The sequence below is a fragment of the Crocodylus siamensis genome, chromosome 6, assembly GCF_052110815.1.
Source record: "Crocodylus siamensis isolate JL-2025a chromosome 6, ASM5211081v1, whole genome shotgun sequence".
NCBI lineage: Eukaryota > Metazoa > Chordata > Crocodylia > Crocodylidae > Crocodylus > Crocodylus siamensis.
The window spans coordinates 20,331,486-20,351,041 of record NC_143400.1 but is presented as its reverse complement, the minus strand read 5'-3'; the positions used below and the strand labels follow the sequence as shown (position 1 = coordinate 20,351,041).

Here is a 19,556-nt window from a genome sequence, read left to right as displayed (position 1 = left end):
ATGCACTGAATGTTATTTTGTTATAACAGGTGGTATTTTTGTTATACCGCATAGATGGCTTGTAAAAAACCAAAACCAAAAAACCAAGCTACCTTGTCAGACCAGAAACTAAGGTGAAGAAGTAACAGGCCTCTCTGGGAGAAGAAAGGAGGTAAAACATCCTCCCTTTTTTGCTCTTTTTCAAGGCTATCAGTCCTAACTAACTGACACCTTCCAGGTCCGCCAGAAATCTGATTCAGTCCAGTTCCCAAAGGTTCAGTGAAATGATCTTCAATTTTTTTTTTATTTAAATGTACTCATTTATTAGACTATTAGGACCAGCTGTCTATAAACAACAAGTATAGGCTGGATAGAAATTCAAATGTCCAAATTTGGGGATCTCCAAAGGTCATCAAACCAACCCAATCCCCAGGGGAATGGAGAACAGGCCAACAGACCTGTTTCTTCCTAGGATCTACCTAAGGAATGATCCAAATACGTCTTTTCTTGGTGTGTCGTAGTATTGACTGGAGCAGTCTCACTGGTCTCTGCTCACCCACAATTAAAATTTAGCATAATGACCCCTCCCAGCACCACCTCTCCTGCACGTACTAGCCGGGTGCTGAGTTGCTGAATGGAAGGGCAACGTCTTTCCATGGGCAGGAACACCCATGCAGCTGGCTGTGCCTTCCACACAGGCAGGCTGTGATTTATCCCTGTGCTCCCAGAGCAGGCTGGAAAGGGTGTTCATTCTCACCATCCCCATTATTAATGATTCACTGACACTAGCAGCGACACCTGGATTAATGCTAATACTCCTAGAGAACAATCGTCCATTACTGGGTTTCACAATCCTTTGCTGTTTCTCTGGGGTGGGTTCAACATTGCTAGTTTTTGTTCACAGATCCGGGGCAAATGTTGCTTGTGACTTTCTGGGGATGCCTCAAAAATACTGGGAATCCCTTTCAAACTTTGGTGGAGGTTATAACATATTTTAGGAGACTTGAATACCTTTTTGGGGGGTGTTTTAAGTCAGTGTGGCTAATTACCATCCACAGATCCAGAATATTTCGGGGCAAGTGTTGCTTATGACTTTCTAAGTTACACCCCCCCACACCCCCTTCACCACCCCCAATATTTGGAATCCCTTTCAAACTTTGCAGGGAGTTAGTCTCCTAAAGTTTGCTATAAAATACCTTTTTGGGAGAGAGGGGTGTTACAGTGACTTGCAGGCTTTTTGGGAATTCATAACAAACCCAGGGGCAGGGTGAAGGTGCTCCTGGTGGCTTGCGTTGGCTCCTGGTGACAAAGCCACATATACTGAAGAGCTGGGATCAGCCCCACCAAGTGTGAGGCCCTTGGTAAACTGTTTCTGGGGCAGGCTAGTTGAGTGTCCATGGGTGTGAGGTGAGGAGACCCAGGCCAGGCATCTCCAAGCAGAGGGAATGGGGTCCCCCCCATAACAGAGAAGGGGTTGCTATGGGGGTGGGGGTGGGACATAGCAGTTGCCATCCTTCCAAGAGGGCTGGCAGTAGAGTTTCCCCTTGCTTCTTGGGGTTCACCAGTTTCCCCCTTCCCAACCCAACCGTCACGCCTAGCCAGGGCCTTGGGTTTAGAGTTGGAGTTGTGCATAAGGCTTTGGGTTTAGAAGCTGGTCATTGGGATTGTAAGGCAGTGCTACATGCTATGGCCAGGATTGCACATTTTCAAGGGGCCTAAGCGGCAGAAATGCCCCAGAAGGCCGGTGTATCAGCAAGGGCTCACTCTACAGGCACTCAGACAACTGCTGGCTTGGTCACCTAAGGAAAGGAAGGCATCCATATGTCTAATTAGACCTATCCAAACACAGCACAAGGTCTAAAGCAGTCTGTGGCCACATCTACAGAAGACACTGACTCCCGTAGCTTGTTTATACAGGTCATTTTATACAAGTACTAAATGACTGCGCAGTAGCAGCTAAATGATGGCATCTCATGTAGATATGGCCAGTGAAAACTAAGCAGCCTTCTCATTCCACAATGGGAAGGAAAGGAGAGAAGAAATCCTCCTTATTGCTCCTTTGCTTTCTCAAGGACATAAACACCAACTAATTGACACTTTCCAGGTCCACAAGAAATGTAGTGTAAGTCCAGTTCCAAAAGATTCAGGGAAACGCATTTAATAGGACCAGTCATTCATTAGAATAGTAGACCCTCCTATCTATAAATACCAGGCATAGGCTGGAGATGATTTTGGGGACTTCTGTGTGACGCTTGTCAAACCATTGGGAGGAGCCCCTGCTGGCAGAGACCGAGAGCCTGGCGAGCTTTGCTTCATTGCAGGCGACACCCATCCTTCCAGATCTTGCTTCTCTATTCAGCTTGTCAATTGATCAATAAACCTCTTGCTTCGGTTGGATTTGACCCAAGGGCTCGCTTGAATCTACTACCCGTCCTCTCTCTTTAAAGTTTGTCAAACAGGATGAGACACCTGCCTGACAATCCCGAAGGTTATATGCAGCGTGTGGGGCATAAACACATCCTATACACTTTTTCTATGCTCTCCTGGGCCTGCTCCTTGGTTATTCTGTTCCAGTCATCTGGAAGATAAACTGGGTGAATACTATATTCTCCAGCGAATGCGTGGTTGAACTCCTTGGCAACAAACTTCCAGTAACTGGAGGCTTCAGTATTCACATCTGGGGAAATGATCCAGTCTGGGTGATGGAGACGGTAATCTCTGAATGGAACAATTTTCCCTTTGTTGCAAAAGAAGCCAGTGGACTCTATGGCAGAGGAGCATATGCAGTAGTCCCGTGCTTTGATGAAATGATTCCTGACACGCTGCAATCCCTGAGGCCGATGCATGTGTGCATAGTGGTGTTTGTGATCCGTGGTTTCTGCTTCACAGTGGACGCCACAGAAGGGACACTGCTGCCCACAGCCAAACACCCTCTTGAATAGCTCCTCCTCAGGCTTCACTTGAAGACTGGAGAGCTTCTGCTCAAGGGTCACCTCCTTGAACTCCGAGGCCAGGTCCAGCTCCAACACCGAGAGCGAGTCTTGAACATCAGCTGAAAACTGCCGAATCCCAGCTGTGATTTGAAAGAGGGTCATTTCCATGCTGCCTCTGGGGATGGCTAAATCGTTCTCCAAGACGGTGCAGAAGTTGGTGATGAAGTCAGGGACTGCATTGCCTCCTTCGTCTGTAGCCTTCTGTAGAGCTCCTCTGACTTTCTTTATGATGGCGGAAAGGATCTCAGCTTCCAGAACTTCAATAACTTCTCTCTTTTCATAATGCTCCAAAATATCCCTCGAGATCTCATCTTTGATGAAGCTGTTGTAGTTGTTAACGTATTTCAGGTAGTCAGTGAAGTTCATCATTTCCAGCAGCCGCTTCAGTATAAAGAACTGAAAGGCAGCCCGACTGCTGTATCGATCGGTCTTCTCGTGTCTAGGAACATTGTCTATTATTCTTATTCCCAGTTGCTTGTTGACGTGCTCCACTAGGGCGGGTTTGAGGCAGGTCTCGCAGAACCGCTTGGCCCTCTGCTGGCAGGTGTCCTTCTCTAGGTAAAGGTTTCGAAAGGTGGTGAGATATTCCTGTTTCAGCATCTCCAGACGCAGTTGAGGGTCATTTTCTTGGACGAACTTCTTGTGCATCTCCTGAAACTTGCCAGCAGCTTCGCCCAAAATGTGAAACTTCAGGTCCACTTCGAAATCGATGCTGGTGTGACAGTTCAACACATCCTCCTGCTGAAGCCACTCGTTGATTGTATGCAGCAATTCCCGACCATAAGTTTCGTCGTAGTCTGCCTTGGAGCTGACCTTTTCCGCAGTATAACTGTCGCACCTATCTATTAAAGAGCGAACCAGCCCCTCAACCTTGTTCCACCAGTCCTGTGGGGGTGAGCGGGTCACATTGAAATATGAGGAGTCTAAATATTTCTTGTCCATTGTTAGAGGTTTGGTCCTGTATTTACAAAGGCTTCCTGCTTTTTGTAGTCCCTGCCTTGCAGCACTCCCCCGATTATCCAGGTCCCTCTTCAGCTGGAGCTCTAGATCCTGGGCCACCTGGCTTTTCTGCAAGTGAATGGGGTTTAAATCAGACACTGCTTCTTTCCACATACTTTCAAACTCTCTTTCTGTTTCTTTTTGGTTCAGTGGGTGCTTTCGGTTCCTGCAGTTTTCCAACAGGCTGACCACTTTCCCTTCGAGTACCTTCCTGTACTCAGCCTGGACGTTGTCTATCTTGTGGCGGCATTTCTGTATTTCAATAGCTTCTGTATACTTGCTGGTGGAGTAACCTTCAAGTTCTTTCTTGAGGCTGAATATGCTTCTAGTGAAATCTTCCCTGTATTTTTCTATCAAGTGCAAGTTTTTCGGTCCACTTTCAAAGTACTCCTTTAGGCAGTCCAGCATTTGTGTCTTTCCATGCTGAAGTTTGGCCTGCAGATCTTCTTTCAACCTCTCCACATCTAGCTCCTGTGGGGTCTGGTTCTGGATCTTGTTTTCCTTCTTGCAGACCCAGAGGTGCATCTCCTTGCGGAAATGCCACTCCCACTCGGAGTACTTCAGGGCCAGCTGGTTGTAGGCCTCTGCCACCCGGCTGTTCCTGAAGCTGAAAAGGAAGTTCTCATGTTTGACGCCATTCCAGAGGCTCCTCACCCATTCGAGGAACTGGGGGATGTTTTCCAGGATTTGATTAGATGGCCAGTTCTTCAGTAATTGAATCAAGTGTTTTTTTAGCTCACACATACTCTCACTGTATCCCAAATTCACTGAAGCCATGGGTGGGACGCCATGCCACAGACTCGGGATGTACCAGTCATGTTCTGCGGGGTTGTAGTTCAGAACATCTGAGAACGTCAGGTCTTGGCTCAGTTTCTCCATCCTGGCAGCAGCTCGGGTCATGTCATTCAGCTGGTCCAGAAAGCGTTTCCTGTCCATCGTGTTTTTTTCATGGGCCGACACATCGCTGACATTCTGGTGCACAAACTGGCAGTTTGGTTTGAGCCCAATCTCCTTCATCCGGAGGAAGGCATGGACAGCGATCTGCAAGACATCCTGCATCTCAGTGGCGTTCTCCATAGCAGTGTTGACGATTGTGATGTCACTCAGGCCCACCACCAGTGTGGCCAGCTCGTTATCATGCTGATAGCTTTCCTCCAGCTTGGCCAGCTCAGGGGCTTTCAAGCCTTCGGTGTCAATCAGCAGGATGATGTCGCAGTGCAGGTCCTCCTGAGCATTCTCAGCCACTTGGAGGAGTGACATGAAGGCCCCTCGAGTGCATCGCCCGCTGCTCACTGGGAACTGCAAGCCAAACATGGTGTTGAGCAGGGTGGATTTCCCTGTGCTCTGCACACCCAGCACGGTGACCACCAGCATCCGGGACTTTCCCCTCAGCTTGGAGTGGAGCTCCATCAGCACGTCGGTCACCCACTGCAGCGGGATGTTGGAGACGCCTCCATCTACCAGCTCCATGGGGAACCCGTCCAGCATCAGGTCCGCCACTAGTCCCGGGAGGTGGACAAAGTGGCTTTGGGGCAGGTGGTCTTCCTTCACCAGGGACATCTGTGCCTCATAAAACTGCCCCAGTTCACGCAGGAAGTGCTCCACCCCCAGGGAACTCCCTGCTATTAATTCATCCAGTTCGGAGAGCCGCTTTGTGCTATGGTTAGAAGCTCTCTCCATCTCTTTATGCTTTGCCTGCAGCTTGGAACGGTTCTCCCTGGAAATCCTATCCAAGTAAAATGTCATCCACCTCAGGAAGTAGTGGGCTTTTCCATCCACTTCCTCTTCTATTGTTGCCTTAAACATCTCCACCCCACCTGTGAGGCCATGCTTCTTCTGCTGGCTCCGCAGGTTCAGGCAGTCCTTTCTCAGCTGGGATTTATAGTTCTCAGTTGGGGTCTCCCCTTGCTGCTTCATTTGGCAGAGCTCCCTTTCTACTTTAGTCAGGCGGTTCCAGGGGTCCCCTTGCAATTTCAGGGCTCTGTTCTTGTACTCTGCAACATCTGTTATTTCCTTTGTGATTGCTGTTGCTCTCTCCTTCCCCCTCTGGCATTTCTCACTGTCTTCATCTACCTGGATTTCAAGTTTACGAGCTGTCCCAGCCATATCCTCCAGGCTCACTGTCCTGTGCGGCTGCTTCAGGATGGACCGCAAGCTTTTCACGAGGTCGGAGTCATTGGTGGTGTTATATTTCACAAGCAGGCGGGACTGGTTCATCTTCTGCATGGGGACAAGGTTATCAAGAGATCCCTCTCCTTTTCCAAGTATATTAAAGGGAGGCGTGAGGATGAAGTAGAGTTTTCTCTCCGAGTCATCCAGGCAGGAAAAGCGGTGATATTGGCTCTCGCTGATGCTTTCAGCAAAGACAAAGACGGCTGCGGAGACTTCCATGAGGAAAGTGAACTGGAGCCAGTGCGATTCAACGTCCCCCCGCAGATTGGTCACGGCGATGGGCTCTTGGAAAGGCTCTGAGGTCTCTCTGCCCCCAGGGAAGTACCAGGCGATCTCCACCAGCCCCTCTGAGACCTGGCGAGGGACATCCCCACACTCCAGGCCCCTGTGGATGAAGAAGTCATTTTGCTGCTGGGAGGGGCTGAGGACCTGGTTGAGGACTCTGGACTTGGAAAGGCTGCATGCCCCCAGCCTCACAAAGGAGAAGGTGGGCAGTGCTGCGAGCACCAGGCTCTCCTCTTGGAAGCCCTGGCTTTCCCTCAGCGCGGGCGGCCTCCACCTTTTCACAATGCCTCGAAAGGCCCAGAGTATGAATGTGGCCCTGGGAGTGTCCAGCGGTGGGAGGACCAACGGGAGGGCAAACTGGCACATGGACATCTTGAGCAGGGTCTCCTGCTGGAAGAGTGGGTCTGAGCAGCACAGGACAGCACAGAGGACATCCAAAGGGTTCTGGCACATCTTGGGGGCCAGGGCTGTTGGAAGCATTAAAATGTTGGGTTCCTGTTCACCCTTCCCAATGCCATTGTCCCACGGTTCTAGCTTAGTGCTTCTGGCTGTCCCGTTCAGAGCCATGACCTTCCTGAGGAAATGCCATGGTATTTCTCCTGTCGTCCGAGCGGGACCTTCTTTTAAACTCTCTTGGCTCACTTCCAGCAGGTCTCTCAGCTTGAGCTTTCTGCTTTGGGAGTTTTCCATTCCCAGACTTGCTAGGAATTCCTGCATCGACTTCCTTTCTACTGCAAACAGAAACATACAACTGTTGTAGTCCAAGTCTTTTTCTGTATATCCATTGCATTCTTTAAGGTCTTCCCTCCCCTCTGCCCCACAAATCACTACTTTCATATTTCAGGAGACATGTAAAGAAGTGGAGCGTCCCAGGGATTGTTCAATAACTTCATTAATGATCAGGAAGATGGAATGGAGTGTACCCTCATCAAGTTCACGCATGACACCAACCTGGGGGGAGTCATAGATACACTGGAGGGTATGGCTAGGAGTCAGAAAGACCTCGACAAATTGAAGGACTGGGCTAAAAGAAATGTCATGAGGTTTGTAGTCTCCTGTGCCTTTCTCCTGAGCGCCGTGGGTATGGGTTCTTCTCAAGCCTTGCTGTGGCTCCTAGGGCAGCATGGCCTGACTATTGGGGTGACTTTGGCTAGGTCCCCAGGGGTCTTGCCTGCCATGTCTTTGATGATGGTAGTTGTATCGAGAGAATGATGGTTCTGCCTCCCCGGTGCCTTCCCTTGATTGTTCCCGTTGTTCCTTCTTCTTGGGGCTCCACTTCCCCTACACCCCACCTACTGCCAACTGCGACGTTGTTACCTGTATCATTGAGGTTGATGATATGAACCTTCTTGGTGCGTGGTCTCTCGGAGTCTTTGGCTGCAGGCTAATAGTGATGTTTCTTTGGCGAGCATCCCCTGCAGCCTCCTCCTTCAGGGCCTACATGGCACCCAGCTTTGGCAGCACTCCATCCGCTCACATGTTGCCTTCTCCCCGGGTTTGGTACCTGCCGTCTGTCTACTGTGTCTGGATCCTGACCCTGCTGGGTCCAGCTGTACTCCAGTTGCTATTGCTGCTCCTTGGTCCATGTCAACTCTGCAGCTAGCTCTTCGGGCCCTCCCAGGACCCCTTGCTGGGACCACCCGAGTGCTCTGGCCCATCCACGCCAGCTGAGGACTCCAGTTCCGGTCCTGCCAGCTTCTCTTTTGCTGGGTCTCTTATCCTGGCATCGGGGATCCGCCCGACCAATCGGCCCCCACACGCCCTTATAAAACATGCCCAGGGTGATACGGGAGCTGCTCCCACCTCCTCTCGACTTCACTGTTTTTTTTCCCTTTTGATCTTTTTTTGCAGCGGCTCTGGCTGCCATGGTTTCACTTTTGCCACAATCAGCTCCCAGCGCTGCGTCCTGCCACCTCCCCGTCTCTTCAGGTAAGTTTTCTTCACAAGGTTCAATAAGGACAAGTGCAAAGTCCTGCATTTAGGACAGAACAGTCCCATGCATTGGGACAGGCTGGGGACCAACTGGCTAAGCAGCAGCTCTGTAGAAAAGGACCTAGATGTTTCAGTGGACAATAAGTTGAATATAAGCCAGTAGTGTGCCCTTGTTCCCAAGAAAGCTAATGGCATACTGGGCTGCATTAGTAGGAGTGTTGCCAGAAGAATGAGAGAAATAATTATACCCTTCTGTTCTGCACTGGTAAAGCCACACCTGGAGTCCTCTGTTCAGTTTTGCCCTCCACCCCTTTGCAAAAAGGATAGTTTCATAGTAGCTAGAGTCGGAAGGGACCTAGGTAGATCATCTAGTCCGACCCCCTGCCTTGGCAGGAAAGAGCACCGGGGTCAGATGACCCCGGCAAGGTGCTCATCTAACTTCCTTTTAAAAATCCCCAGGCTAGGAGCCTGCACCACTTCCCCTGGAAGCCGGTTCCAGGCCCTAGCCGCCCTGACTGTGAAGTAGTGCCTCCTAATATCTAATCTAAACTTACCCTCCGCCAGCTTGTGACCGTTATTCCTGGTCACTCCTGGCAGCGCACGGGGGAACAGGGACTCCCCCAATACCTGCTGATCCCCCCTGACCAGTTTGTAGCAGGCCACAAGGTCCCCCCTTAACCTTCTCTTGTGGAGGCTAAACAGGTTCAGGTCCCGTAGCCTCTCCTCATAAGGCCTGCCCTGCTGACCCCTGATCATACGAGTGGCCCTCCTCTGGACTCTTTCCATATCATCCACGTCCCTCTTGAAGTATGGCGCCCAGAACTGGACGCAGTACTCCAGCTGCAGCCTGACCAGTGCCGCATAGAGGGGGAGGATCACCTCCCTGGACCTGCTCGAGATGCATCTGTGGATGCATGACAGGGTACGGTTGGCCTTCTTGACTGCCTCCCCACACTGCCGGCCCATGTTCATCATGGAGTCAATGACGACTCCAAGATCCTTTTCCGTCTCCGTGCTGGCAAGAGGGGAGTTTCCCAACCTGTAAGTGTGGTGCCGGTTCTTCCTCCCCATGTGCAACACCTTGCACTTCTCAGTGTTAAACCCCATCCTATTCTCATCCGCCCACCGTTGCAACCTGTCAAGGTCAGCTTGTAGCCTATTGCACCCTTCTAGTGCACCCACATCCCCCCACATCTTAGTGTCATCAGCAAACTTGAACAGGGTGCTTTCTACCCCCTCATCCAAGTCACTGATGAAGATGTTGAACAGTGCGGGCCCAAGGACCGAGCCCTGCGGAACCCCACTGCCCACGTCCTTCCAGGTCGAGAAGAACCCATCCGCTACCACCCTCTGGGTGCGGCCCTCCAACCAGTTGGCGACCCATTTGACCGTGTGGGCATCGACACCACAGTCTCCCAGCTTTTTGATGAGGACAGGGTGAGAGACAGTGTCGAAAGCCTTCCGGAAGTCCAGAAAGACTACATCCACAGCAACCCCTGCGTCTAATGATTTGGTGACCTGATCGTAAAAGGCCACCAGGTTGGTCTGACAAGACCTGCCACTGATGAACCCATGTTGGTTGCCCCTGAGCATGCATTCCCCTGCAAGGCCCTCCTGGATGTGTGCCAGGATAATTTTTTCAAAGAGCTTACCCGGGATTGAGGTAAGACTAACTGGCCTGTAATTTCCCGGGTCCTCTTTTTTTCCCTTTTTGAAGATAGGGACCACATTGGCCCTCTTCCAGTCCTCCGGCACCTCACCAGAGCACCACGAGTGCTCATAGAGCCGCGCCAGGGGTCCCGCAATGACCTCGGCCAGTTCCTGTAGAACCCTAGGGTGAAGATCGTCCGGACCAGCGGACTTGAACACGTCCAGCCTCTCCAGAAGTACCCTAACTAACTCCTCGCTAACCCCTGGCCCAGGCGTGTCTCTCCCGGGGCCCGAGGGGGGCCCAGCAGGGAGGTGGCTGAACTGGTCCCTACTTAGGAAGACGGAGGCAAAGAAATCGTTAAATATGTTAGCTTTATCATCTGGCGTGATGACTAAGTTGCCCATCGTGTCCTGCAGGGGCCCCACATTACCCGGGACCCTCTTTTTACCCCCTATGTATTTGAAGAAGGACTTCTTATTGTCCTTAATCTGGGAAGCTAGTCCTATCTCCATCTCTGCCTTGGCCTTCCTGACTGCCCCCCTACATCCTCGGGCGACTGTAACATAGTCCTTCTTGGTGATGACCCCATTCCTCCATTGGGTGTATGCCTCCCTTTTAGCAAGGAGACATTCCCGGATGCTCCTAGTGAGCCATGGGGGTTTATGTGCCCTCCTGCTCCCTTTGACCCTTGTTGGGATTACCTCCCTTTGGGCATGGAGGATCGTCTCCTTAAGGAGCAACCACTCACCTTCGACATCTGATTCCCTTCCCCTCTGGGTCCTCAGCGCTTCCCCAACGATCCTCCTTAGCTTGTTGAAGTCAGCCCTCCTAAAGTCTAGGGCTGTTGCCTTGCTGCAGCCCTTTGCCACCTTACGCTGGATGGTGAATTCCAGCAAGCGATGATCACTGTCTCCCAGGTGGCCCATCACCCGCAGCCCCCTCACCAGGTCGTCACCCGTGGCCAGCACCAGGTCCAACACGGCATCTCCCCTGGTGGGGCTGTGCACCTCCTGGGTTAGATGGAGGTCCTGCACTCTGGCTAAGAACCGACGTGAGCGATCAGACTTGGCTGACTGCTCCTCCCAGCAGATGTCTGGGAAGTTCAGGTCCCCCATGATGACCACATCCTTAGCCCTCACTGCCTCTGTGAGCTGACCTAAGAATTCCTGGTTGAGCTCTTCTCCCTGGTTGGGAGGTCTATAGTAGACTCCCACCATTAAGTCTCTCTCCCCTGGACTGCCTTTTACTCTAACCCAGAGCACCTCAGAGTGCCCCCCCTCTACCCCCTTGCTAATTAACGAGGAAGTATATTCCTCCTTGATGTAGAGTGCTACTCCTCCACCTTTCCTTCCTATCCTGTCCCTCCTGTATAGCCTATAGCCCTTGACACTCACCGCCCAGTCATGCGATGAGTCCCACCACGTTTCTGTGATCCCTACTATGTCAGGGCTGGTGACAGCTAGGAGGAGGGCGAGTTCCTCCTGCTTCTTCCCCATACTTCGAGCATTCGGATGTGGACAAGTTGGAGAGAGTCCAGTGGTGGACAAGAATGGTTTGGGGGCTGGGGCACAGGATGGATGAAGAGAGGCTGAGGACACTGTGCTGATTGAATCTGCAGAAGAGAAGACTGAGGGGGATTGAATAGCAGCCTTCAGCTACCTGAAGAGGATGGAGCTGGACTGTTCTCGGGGGTGGCAGATGACAGAAAAGGAGCAATGGGCTCCAGTTGCAGCAAAAGACGTTGCGGTGAGATATTAGGAAAAACTTTCTCCCAAGGAGGATGGTGAAGCACTGGAGTGGGTTACTTAGAGTGGTGGTGGGATCTCCATCCTTGGAGGTTTTTAAGGCCGGGCTCCACAAAGCCTTGGCTGAGATGATGTAGTTGGGGCTGGTCCTGCTCTGAGCGGGGGGTTAGACTAGATATGACTCCTGAGGTCCCTTCCAGCCCTCACTGTCTGATTCTAAAGGCAGCGGTAATGCCGAAGTGATGGCTCAAAAAAAAAAGAAAAGGGAAAAAAAAAAAGGCATTTATAAATACCATGTGCACTAGAATACCACACACATACCTCCCCCACCCTCCCAGAATTAGCCATCCAAAATTGGGGTGTGAGTCTTAAGCAAAGAAACTGTATCCTAGTTTGCTGGTTTGGAGGCATGGAGACACTGCCTGGGGCTCTTCTGACTCCTAGACACATCGAGGAAAGCCAGAGTCTACCCCTTGGTGTCACATGACCTCCAGCTTCACAACCAGAGGTTTAACCTTCTCCCCATGACTGCCAAATTGACGGTCACTTCAGGCAATTCAGCAGTGGCAGTGAGAGGGTTAAACCTTTAGCTCTGGAGCTGCAGGGGGAGCATAAGTGGGCAGGTCTGCATGTCGCTCTTTGGCAATGTAGTAATCACGTGTGTCTGCACATGATCAGTTATGTCACTGTAGTGCATTACTATGGTGATGTAGCAGCAAAATTTACCCATGTGCTGTGCACATAGTGCAGTACCCACTTGTACTGCGCCATGCTTTAGGACTTCCCAGAAGGAAGTCCTAAAGCATGGCATGGTAGCAACATCGTTGTACTGTAACATGTAGATACGCCCAGTAATGCTGAAGAGTGGCCACCCATGTGGACATCGTTCAGCCATGGTGAGCCCATGCTGCAGCAGATAAGACTGGAAAAACCTTTTTTCATTCTGCCTTTCAAAAGCGAGGTGTGTGGTATTCAAGTAGATATGGTAACGCCCATGGCATTCTCATAGCCTGATCTCAATGTCTGATCTTGTTGGTCACACCTGGGTCCTGAGCCTTCAGGCTTCTCTTGGCAACCATGACTCCAGGGCCTGAAGCTTTAAGAATTGACAGTATTATCAAAGTTGGCAGACCAAAGCAGGGACAACGCGTAGCGGGTGCACACTGGTGCACGTGCACCCCCTGAGCGTGGCCACTCACCACCTGCTGCCAGCACCACCAGTGGCATCTTGAGACCGTTGCTCCTTATTCTGTCATGTGAAAACAGTCCAGCTCCATGCTTGGTGGAGCCGCCCTGCCCCAGGGAGGTGACGGCTGCTATCAAATTCTCCCTCAGCCTTCGCATCTGCGGACCAAATAGGCCCAGTTCCCTCAGACTCTCCTCATCTGTCTGTGCCCCTGCCCCGAACCATTTTCGTTGCCCTCTGCTGGACTCTCTCACTTTTCCACATCCTTTCTGTACTGAGGGGCCCAAAACTAGACACAGGACTCCAGATGTGGCCACATCAGTGCTGAATACAGGGGAAGAAACGCTGCCCTTGACCTGCTGGCAATGCTCCTACCCATGCAGCCCAGGATGCCATTAGCCTTCTTGGCAACAAGGGCACACTGCTGGCTCATATCCATCTTTTGTCCACTATGAACCCCAGGTCCTTTTCTGCAGAGCTGCTGCCCAGCCAGTCAGCCCCCAGGCAGTGCATGGGATTCCTCCATCCTAAGTGCAGGACTTCGCATTTCTCCTTGTTGAACCTCGTGAGATTTCTTATGGTCCAATTCTCCAATTTGTCGAGGTCTCTCAAATCCTAGACCTACCCTCCAGCATATTTACAACTTCCCCCAGCTTGGTGTCATCCATGTGCTTGCTGAGGATGACCCACTCAATTGATTTGTCATCACCGAGACGAACACCGCATGGGCATCAGCTTAGGCATGCTTACCTTTTGGCTCTCTGGAGAGAAGCTCATCTCTCTCTTCATTGCTGTTTTGATTTGAAGCTGAAATCAAGAAGACCGTTATGAGAGCCTGGCACCAAAACAGAAGATTTCACGTGGATGCATATTCTGTGATGTGCCAACAGTGCCGCTGGCATCTGCGGGTGGTCCATGATCACCATTGGCCACTGTTGATGCTGCCAGTGGCACCTGCGGGTGGTTGCTGACCCCTGGTCAGTGCTCCCCCCGCTGCTGACAGTGCCGGCGGTGTCTGTGGGAGCTCTGCGCTTACCGCCGTTGGGCTCCCGCCACCGCGCTCCTGCCAGCGCAGCCATGCCCCCCCAGCTGCCGCGGGCACACGATAGTTCCCTCTCCAGTGATCCTGGCTCAGAAGAGAATATCTGGTCAGTTTGCATGAGCTAAAAGTCCCCTGAACACTAACGGCACTTGTACACGTTACCAGCTTTTTCTAGCTATAGATATCATCTGGGTTTATTTGACTCTTGCAACGTACCACGACGATTGATGTTACTATTTTGCACGTAACATGTTTAACATTCGTAATTGGTTAATATGCTATTACTAGTGAAACACACTAGAGGGCATCTCTTCCTTCCTGTTTTGATTTGAAGCTGAAATCAAGAAGATCGTTATGAGAGCCTGGCCCCAAAACAGAAGATTTCACGTGGATGCATATTCTGTGATGAGTGTTGGTTACCCCATTGTCAAGCCAGGCCTTTCTTGGTACCTTGGAAATCAGTACAGGCTGTTCCATGGTGGGGTTGTCGGCAACTGAACTGGTGCCCCCACCTGGGCTACCCTGGGTGAGGAGGGCATGTGGACACCCAACAGGACTAAAAACAAGACCTGTCCAAAGGCTGATGGGTTCCCTGTGAGCCAACGGTATCAACACCTGGAGAGGAGATGGGCATCCCCAGGTCACTGCCTGAAGAATCACCAATGATGCAAAGCAACTCCATCTAACCTAGGAGGATGGTTACAGCATCTAGGGTGTTCCAACGGTCAGAGCGGCCTCAGGACTGATTCTTTTATCCAGGGTCCGAGGCAGAGTTTGCTGGTCCCCAGAGAGCTGTGGGCCCACGTGGTCAATGGCACCGGAGCTAGTGGGTATAAACCTAGCTGGGAAACATCTACAAAAGTTGCATACACATCCCCACAGTGACTGCTATTTACAGTTTACCTCTCTGAGATTGCCGTCGTCTTTTCCAGTAAAATAGTCCAATGGGAAGGAGCATGAATACTATCGCTGTGGTTATCCCGACAAACAGTGCTACGTTCCTGACAGTGCTCTGGTGCGCAGCCTCTGCCTCGTTCTGGAAAGCTGCAACAGAATCGGAGACGAGCGCTTGAAAGCAGCCTTCAACTCCCTGCAGGGGAGCTCCCAAGAGGATGGAGCTGGATGATTCTCGGCGTGGGTAGATGACAGAACAAGGAGCAATGGGTTCAGGTTGCAGCAAGGGAAGTTGAGGTTGGATATTAGGAAAAACTTTCTCACTAGGAGAATGGTGAAGTGCTGGAACGGGGGTACCCAGAGAGGTGATGGCATCTCTATCTTTGAAGGTTTCGAAGACCTGACTTGACTAAGCCCTGGCTGGGATAATTTAGTTGGGGCTGGTCCTGCTTTGAGCAGGGGGTTGGACTAGATGTGACCTACTGACGTCCCTTCAACCCTCATTTTCTATGACTCTAAACCATCTTGGGAGGACAACCAGGCCATCCTTTTCCCTCTAGAGAGGAAAATTCATTCCCAGAAGGTGTTTGGGCAATCTGCTCTTCCACACCTCCAGTGGTGCAGATGCCACAACCTCTCAAGTGATCTGTTCCAGCCTTCAACTGACCCGATCAATACAGTTCCTCTTTGTTTTCACCCTAAATCTCCCTGTTGTCATCCCTCTGTTTTCCCTAGACTATGGCTGTCCAGCTTCTCCCTGCTACACATTCGAATGAAAGCTGGATAGAAACCAGCAGTAGAGTTGTTACACGTTTTCAAAGACTAATTTAGTAGCTGATTGGTTCTTTTTAAGGTGGGATAGTCATTTTTATGGTGTGATAATTACTTTTCACATACAACCAGTCTAAATGGTTCATTGTATGATCATTACTTTGCACATGTGGCCAGTCTACATTTATTGTGTGATTCATCGGGTCCTTCTATGATCATTACTTTGCACATGAGGCCAGTCTTCATTTACTGCGCAATTCACTGGGGAATTTTTTGATAATTACTTTGTGGTTCTAGCCAGTCTTGCTTTGCACATGTGGCTGGTCTACATTTATTGTGTGATTCACCAATTCACTGTATGATAATTACTTTGCACTTGTGGCCGGTTTACATTTCTTGCATGATTCACAAGTTCATTGTGACATCATGGCTTTGCGCTTGGGGCCAGTCTACGTTTATTGCGTGGTTCACTGTGTGGTGATCACTTTGTACTTGTTTCATAGTTTCTATAGGGTCGGAAGGGACCTGAGTAGATCATCTAGTCCGACTCCCTGCCATGGCAGGAAACAGTACTGGGGTCAAATGACCCTGGCGAGATGTACATCTAACGTCCTCTTAAAACCCCCCAGGGTAGGAGCCTGCACCACTTCTCTTGGAATTTGGTTCCAGATCCTAGCCACGCTGACTGTGAAGTCATGCCTCCTGATATCTAGCCTAAACCTACCCTCTGCCAGCTTGTGACCGTTATTCCTGGTCACTCCTGGCGGTGCTCGGGGGAACAGTGACTCCCCCAGTGCCTGCTGGTCCCCCCTGACTAGTTTGTAACAGGCCACTAGATCCCCCCTCAGCCTTCTCTTTTGGAGGCTGAACAGGTTCAGGTCCTGTAGCCGGGCTTCCTTTGTACATGTGGCTGGTCTACATTTATCGTGCTGTTCACTGGCAAATTTAGGTTTCCTATGTCTGCAACGGCTTGTAGCAACCAGGAACAAAATTTCAGCCAAAGTGTTGGCTAAGTCAAGTGAGGCATTGGGTGGCCTTTTTCTGCCCCAAGATGTACTTTTCACCCTTGGCTTACCTGGGACTGTTTTGCAGACGCTCAGGTTCTGGCTTAGGGCTGAATGCAGCAGGAAGCAACAGACCACGTTGTTCTGGTGGCCTCGTGCTGGCAGGTGGCTTTGCACTTGGAAGGTCCCCTTTTCATCCCTCTGAAGCAGTATAGGCTCCGACTGGTTCAGCTGGTTTCCCTTCCCATCGTACCAGCAGATCCGTGCTGCGGGGTAGCCGCCTGAGGACATGCATTGCAGGATCACCTCCCCACCGGCATGGGAAAGGATTTTGATCTCAGGAGGGTGATAGGGGGCTGAGAGGCAAAAGACAAGCCTGAGGCAAAACCACATGGGACTCTGACATGGACTCTGGATCCCAGCAACTAGACACCACCCCCAGCTGCCCCTCACCAGGCCAAGTTCACCCAGGGGTGGACCTTGAAAAGTACCCTGAACTCTACCAAAACCAACCACCCCCAATTTAGTGCCGAGAACGAGCTATCCATGCCCCAGCTCTAATTGCGCGTGGAGCATGAGGTACCAACAACCCCTTGAGACAGCACCCCGCCTACCTTTTACATGGAGAATCACGTTCCCGATGAGCACGTCTTGGCTGTTGATAATGATGCACCTGTAGTCCCCGCTGTCAGAGGGCTGCACCCTGCTCAGGTTCAGGGCAGCCACCCCTTGGCTGAGCTCCTTGAGGAAGGGCTGCGTCCGCCCTCTGAACTCCACGTCCTGGTCCTGCAGCTGGTCGGCGCTGTCATAGTAGCTGTGCACCACGGAGCCTGCGTGGTCCCGGAAGACATGCCAGTGGATCTGGAGCTTGGTCAGCAGGTAGTCAGAGGAGAGCTTGAACTGGCAGCTGAGGGTGACATTTTCCCCAGCCACGGCGTTCACCTTCGACTGATGCTCGAGATCTGGGAGAGGGAGGGTGCGATGCAGTCAGGCACCAGCACTTGTGGTGGGCCGCCAGGTCTTGGTCATGAGGGGGGCACTGGTTCCTAACTCACCTGATCCTAAAGCAATGATGCAGCCCAGCCACGCCGGAAACCACGCCAGGTGCCACATCACCAAGGGTCAGCAAACACTGGGGTGGGGTGCCCCAGTGCTTGTCTTCCTGCAAGACAGAGAGTCTGTGAACTGAAATATTCACCCTTGTGGCTTCAGGGACAAAAAATGGCAAGAGGATCCTCTTTGGGGGTTTCGTCCTTGGGAGAAGGAGCCTCCATGGAGCACGACCCGGCAGGTGGAGAGGAGTTGACACCTGGCTGGCAGGGACTCGGATCACTCGAGCCAGCCAGGGTTGAGTCCCTCGGTGGCTACACCTGCAGTACGCCTCGGCTAACGAACTCTGCGTGGGTTTAGGCACAGCGAGCATCCTGATTGGCTCCTGGGGGTGCACCAGCTGGGGCCCTGGCTTTGCAAGCGTGTTGGCTCTTCTCACACAGTTCGGCTGTGAGTCTCCCCAGTTCGGTTCCTGTACTCTGGCCTTCTTGGTTTTGGCTTATTTCTGGATTACAGCTTTGGATTTCCCCATGGATCTGTCTCCTGGTTCTTGACCCCGGTTTGGCTCTGCTCCCCCTGTGTGTTATCCCTTGGACTGGCTCTCGGCACCTGATCCCTAGATCCTGGCCCTGGGCTGTGTTGTGGATTCTACCCCTGGATTTCCCTCTGGATATGGCTCCCATCCTCTGACCCAGCTTGAGGCCCCTCAGTGGGCTAACCAGTAGGCCAGACCGCTGGCCATCTGCACCCACTGCCCAGGCTTACAGGTGTTGGGCACGGAGGGACCTCCAAGGGTCGCCTGGTCCAGCCCCATGTCCCGAAGTGGGGCGCAGTATTCCTAAGCTCTCCCAGACGGCCACCCATGCTGCCTTTTCCTGAAACCCTCCAAGGAAGGAGACGCCACAGCTTCTCTCAGCAGCTTGTTCCACTCTCTTGCTGCTTTCACCATTGGGACGTTTCTCTCGAGATTTGGCCTAAATTTCCCTGCTGTGCTTCAACCCCCAGCATCCCAGGAAGAGAGAGGTGCTGTGTCAGGGGAGATGGAGTTTCTTGCACCGTAGGGTAGTAACAGATGTCTCAGCACATGATATCACCTCATTTGGTGACATGTCATAGAATCAGAGAAAATGAGGGCTGAAGGGACCTCAGGAGGTCACATCTCATCCAACCCCCTGCTCAAAGCAGGACTGAGTCCTGGCCCAGCCGATCTGCTTCTGTGGGAGAAATGCATGTCACCTGCTCTCCTGTCAGTTGAAGCAGTGAGCCAGCGGGTGATGTATTCTCCGGGGGGCTGACGTGCCCCATCCTGCATGCTCCAGCACTCCCAGGCAGGTTCAGGCCCCTCGAGCCCTGGAAGTGCTTACCTAGCTTTCCCAGTTTCCAAGAAGCATCTCTACAATCTCTGGGACGCGTCTCAGTTAGCAGGGAAAGGGTTTCCCTCTTTACTGAGATGCATCCCGAGGACCTTGGGGGCGCTTTGAGGTAAGTGGGGAAGCCCTGGCTTTCTCCCAGGATTCCTGGGGTGAGCAGAATCGGGCCCCTCGAGTCCCCAGGGTGCCCGGAGGGCATGGGCAGCTCTGGGCTCCCTCCATTAAGTAACCAGATGTCTGTCACTAAATAACAGCCCAGTTTGATACCACCTTTGCACAGCCACAATTTCTACCGTGGACGTGTGGCAGCAGGGGGGTGTGGATGCCCGTTTGCTTGGCATTGTGTCACCATAAAAATGGTGGCATAAAGGCAACCAGGGGCAATGCCTGTTTCTATCCTGAGAGACGCAGAACGACTGAGCTCAGGCCAGGACTTGCGGGGTGTTGTCTGCTAGCTTAAGGGCAGCAATCCAGGTGTGTGAG

At 51.8% G+C, this 19,556-nt stretch overlaps 2 protein-coding genes across 2 annotated transcripts in view; one reads left to right on the top strand and one right to left on the bottom strand.

The window, feature by feature from the left end:
- The window catches only part of LOC149861503 (uncharacterized), a 40,864-nt gene that overhangs the window by 973 nt on the left and 20,335 nt on the right, over positions 1 to 19,556 (top strand). The window contains 1 exon segment of the mRNA XM_090052379.1: positions 8,280 to 8,357. Within this exon segment, the coding sequence (XP_089908505.1) occupies positions 8,280 to 8,357 (78 nt within the window).
- Positions 158 to 18,897, bottom strand: LOC149861504 (interferon-induced very large GTPase 1-like). The gene is made up of 6 exons (XM_090052632.1): positions 17,709 to 18,897; positions 17,268 to 17,615; positions 16,725 to 17,009; positions 14,888 to 15,028; positions 13,693 to 13,749; positions 158 to 7,159 (listed from the first exon to the last, which is right to left on the bottom strand). The coding sequence occupies exons 1-6, from the start codon at positions 17,764 to 17,766 to the stop codon at positions 2,469 to 2,471; spliced, it is 5,580 nt and encodes a 1,859-aa protein (XP_089908758.1). The 5' UTR covers positions 17,767 to 18,897; the 3' UTR covers positions 158 to 2,468.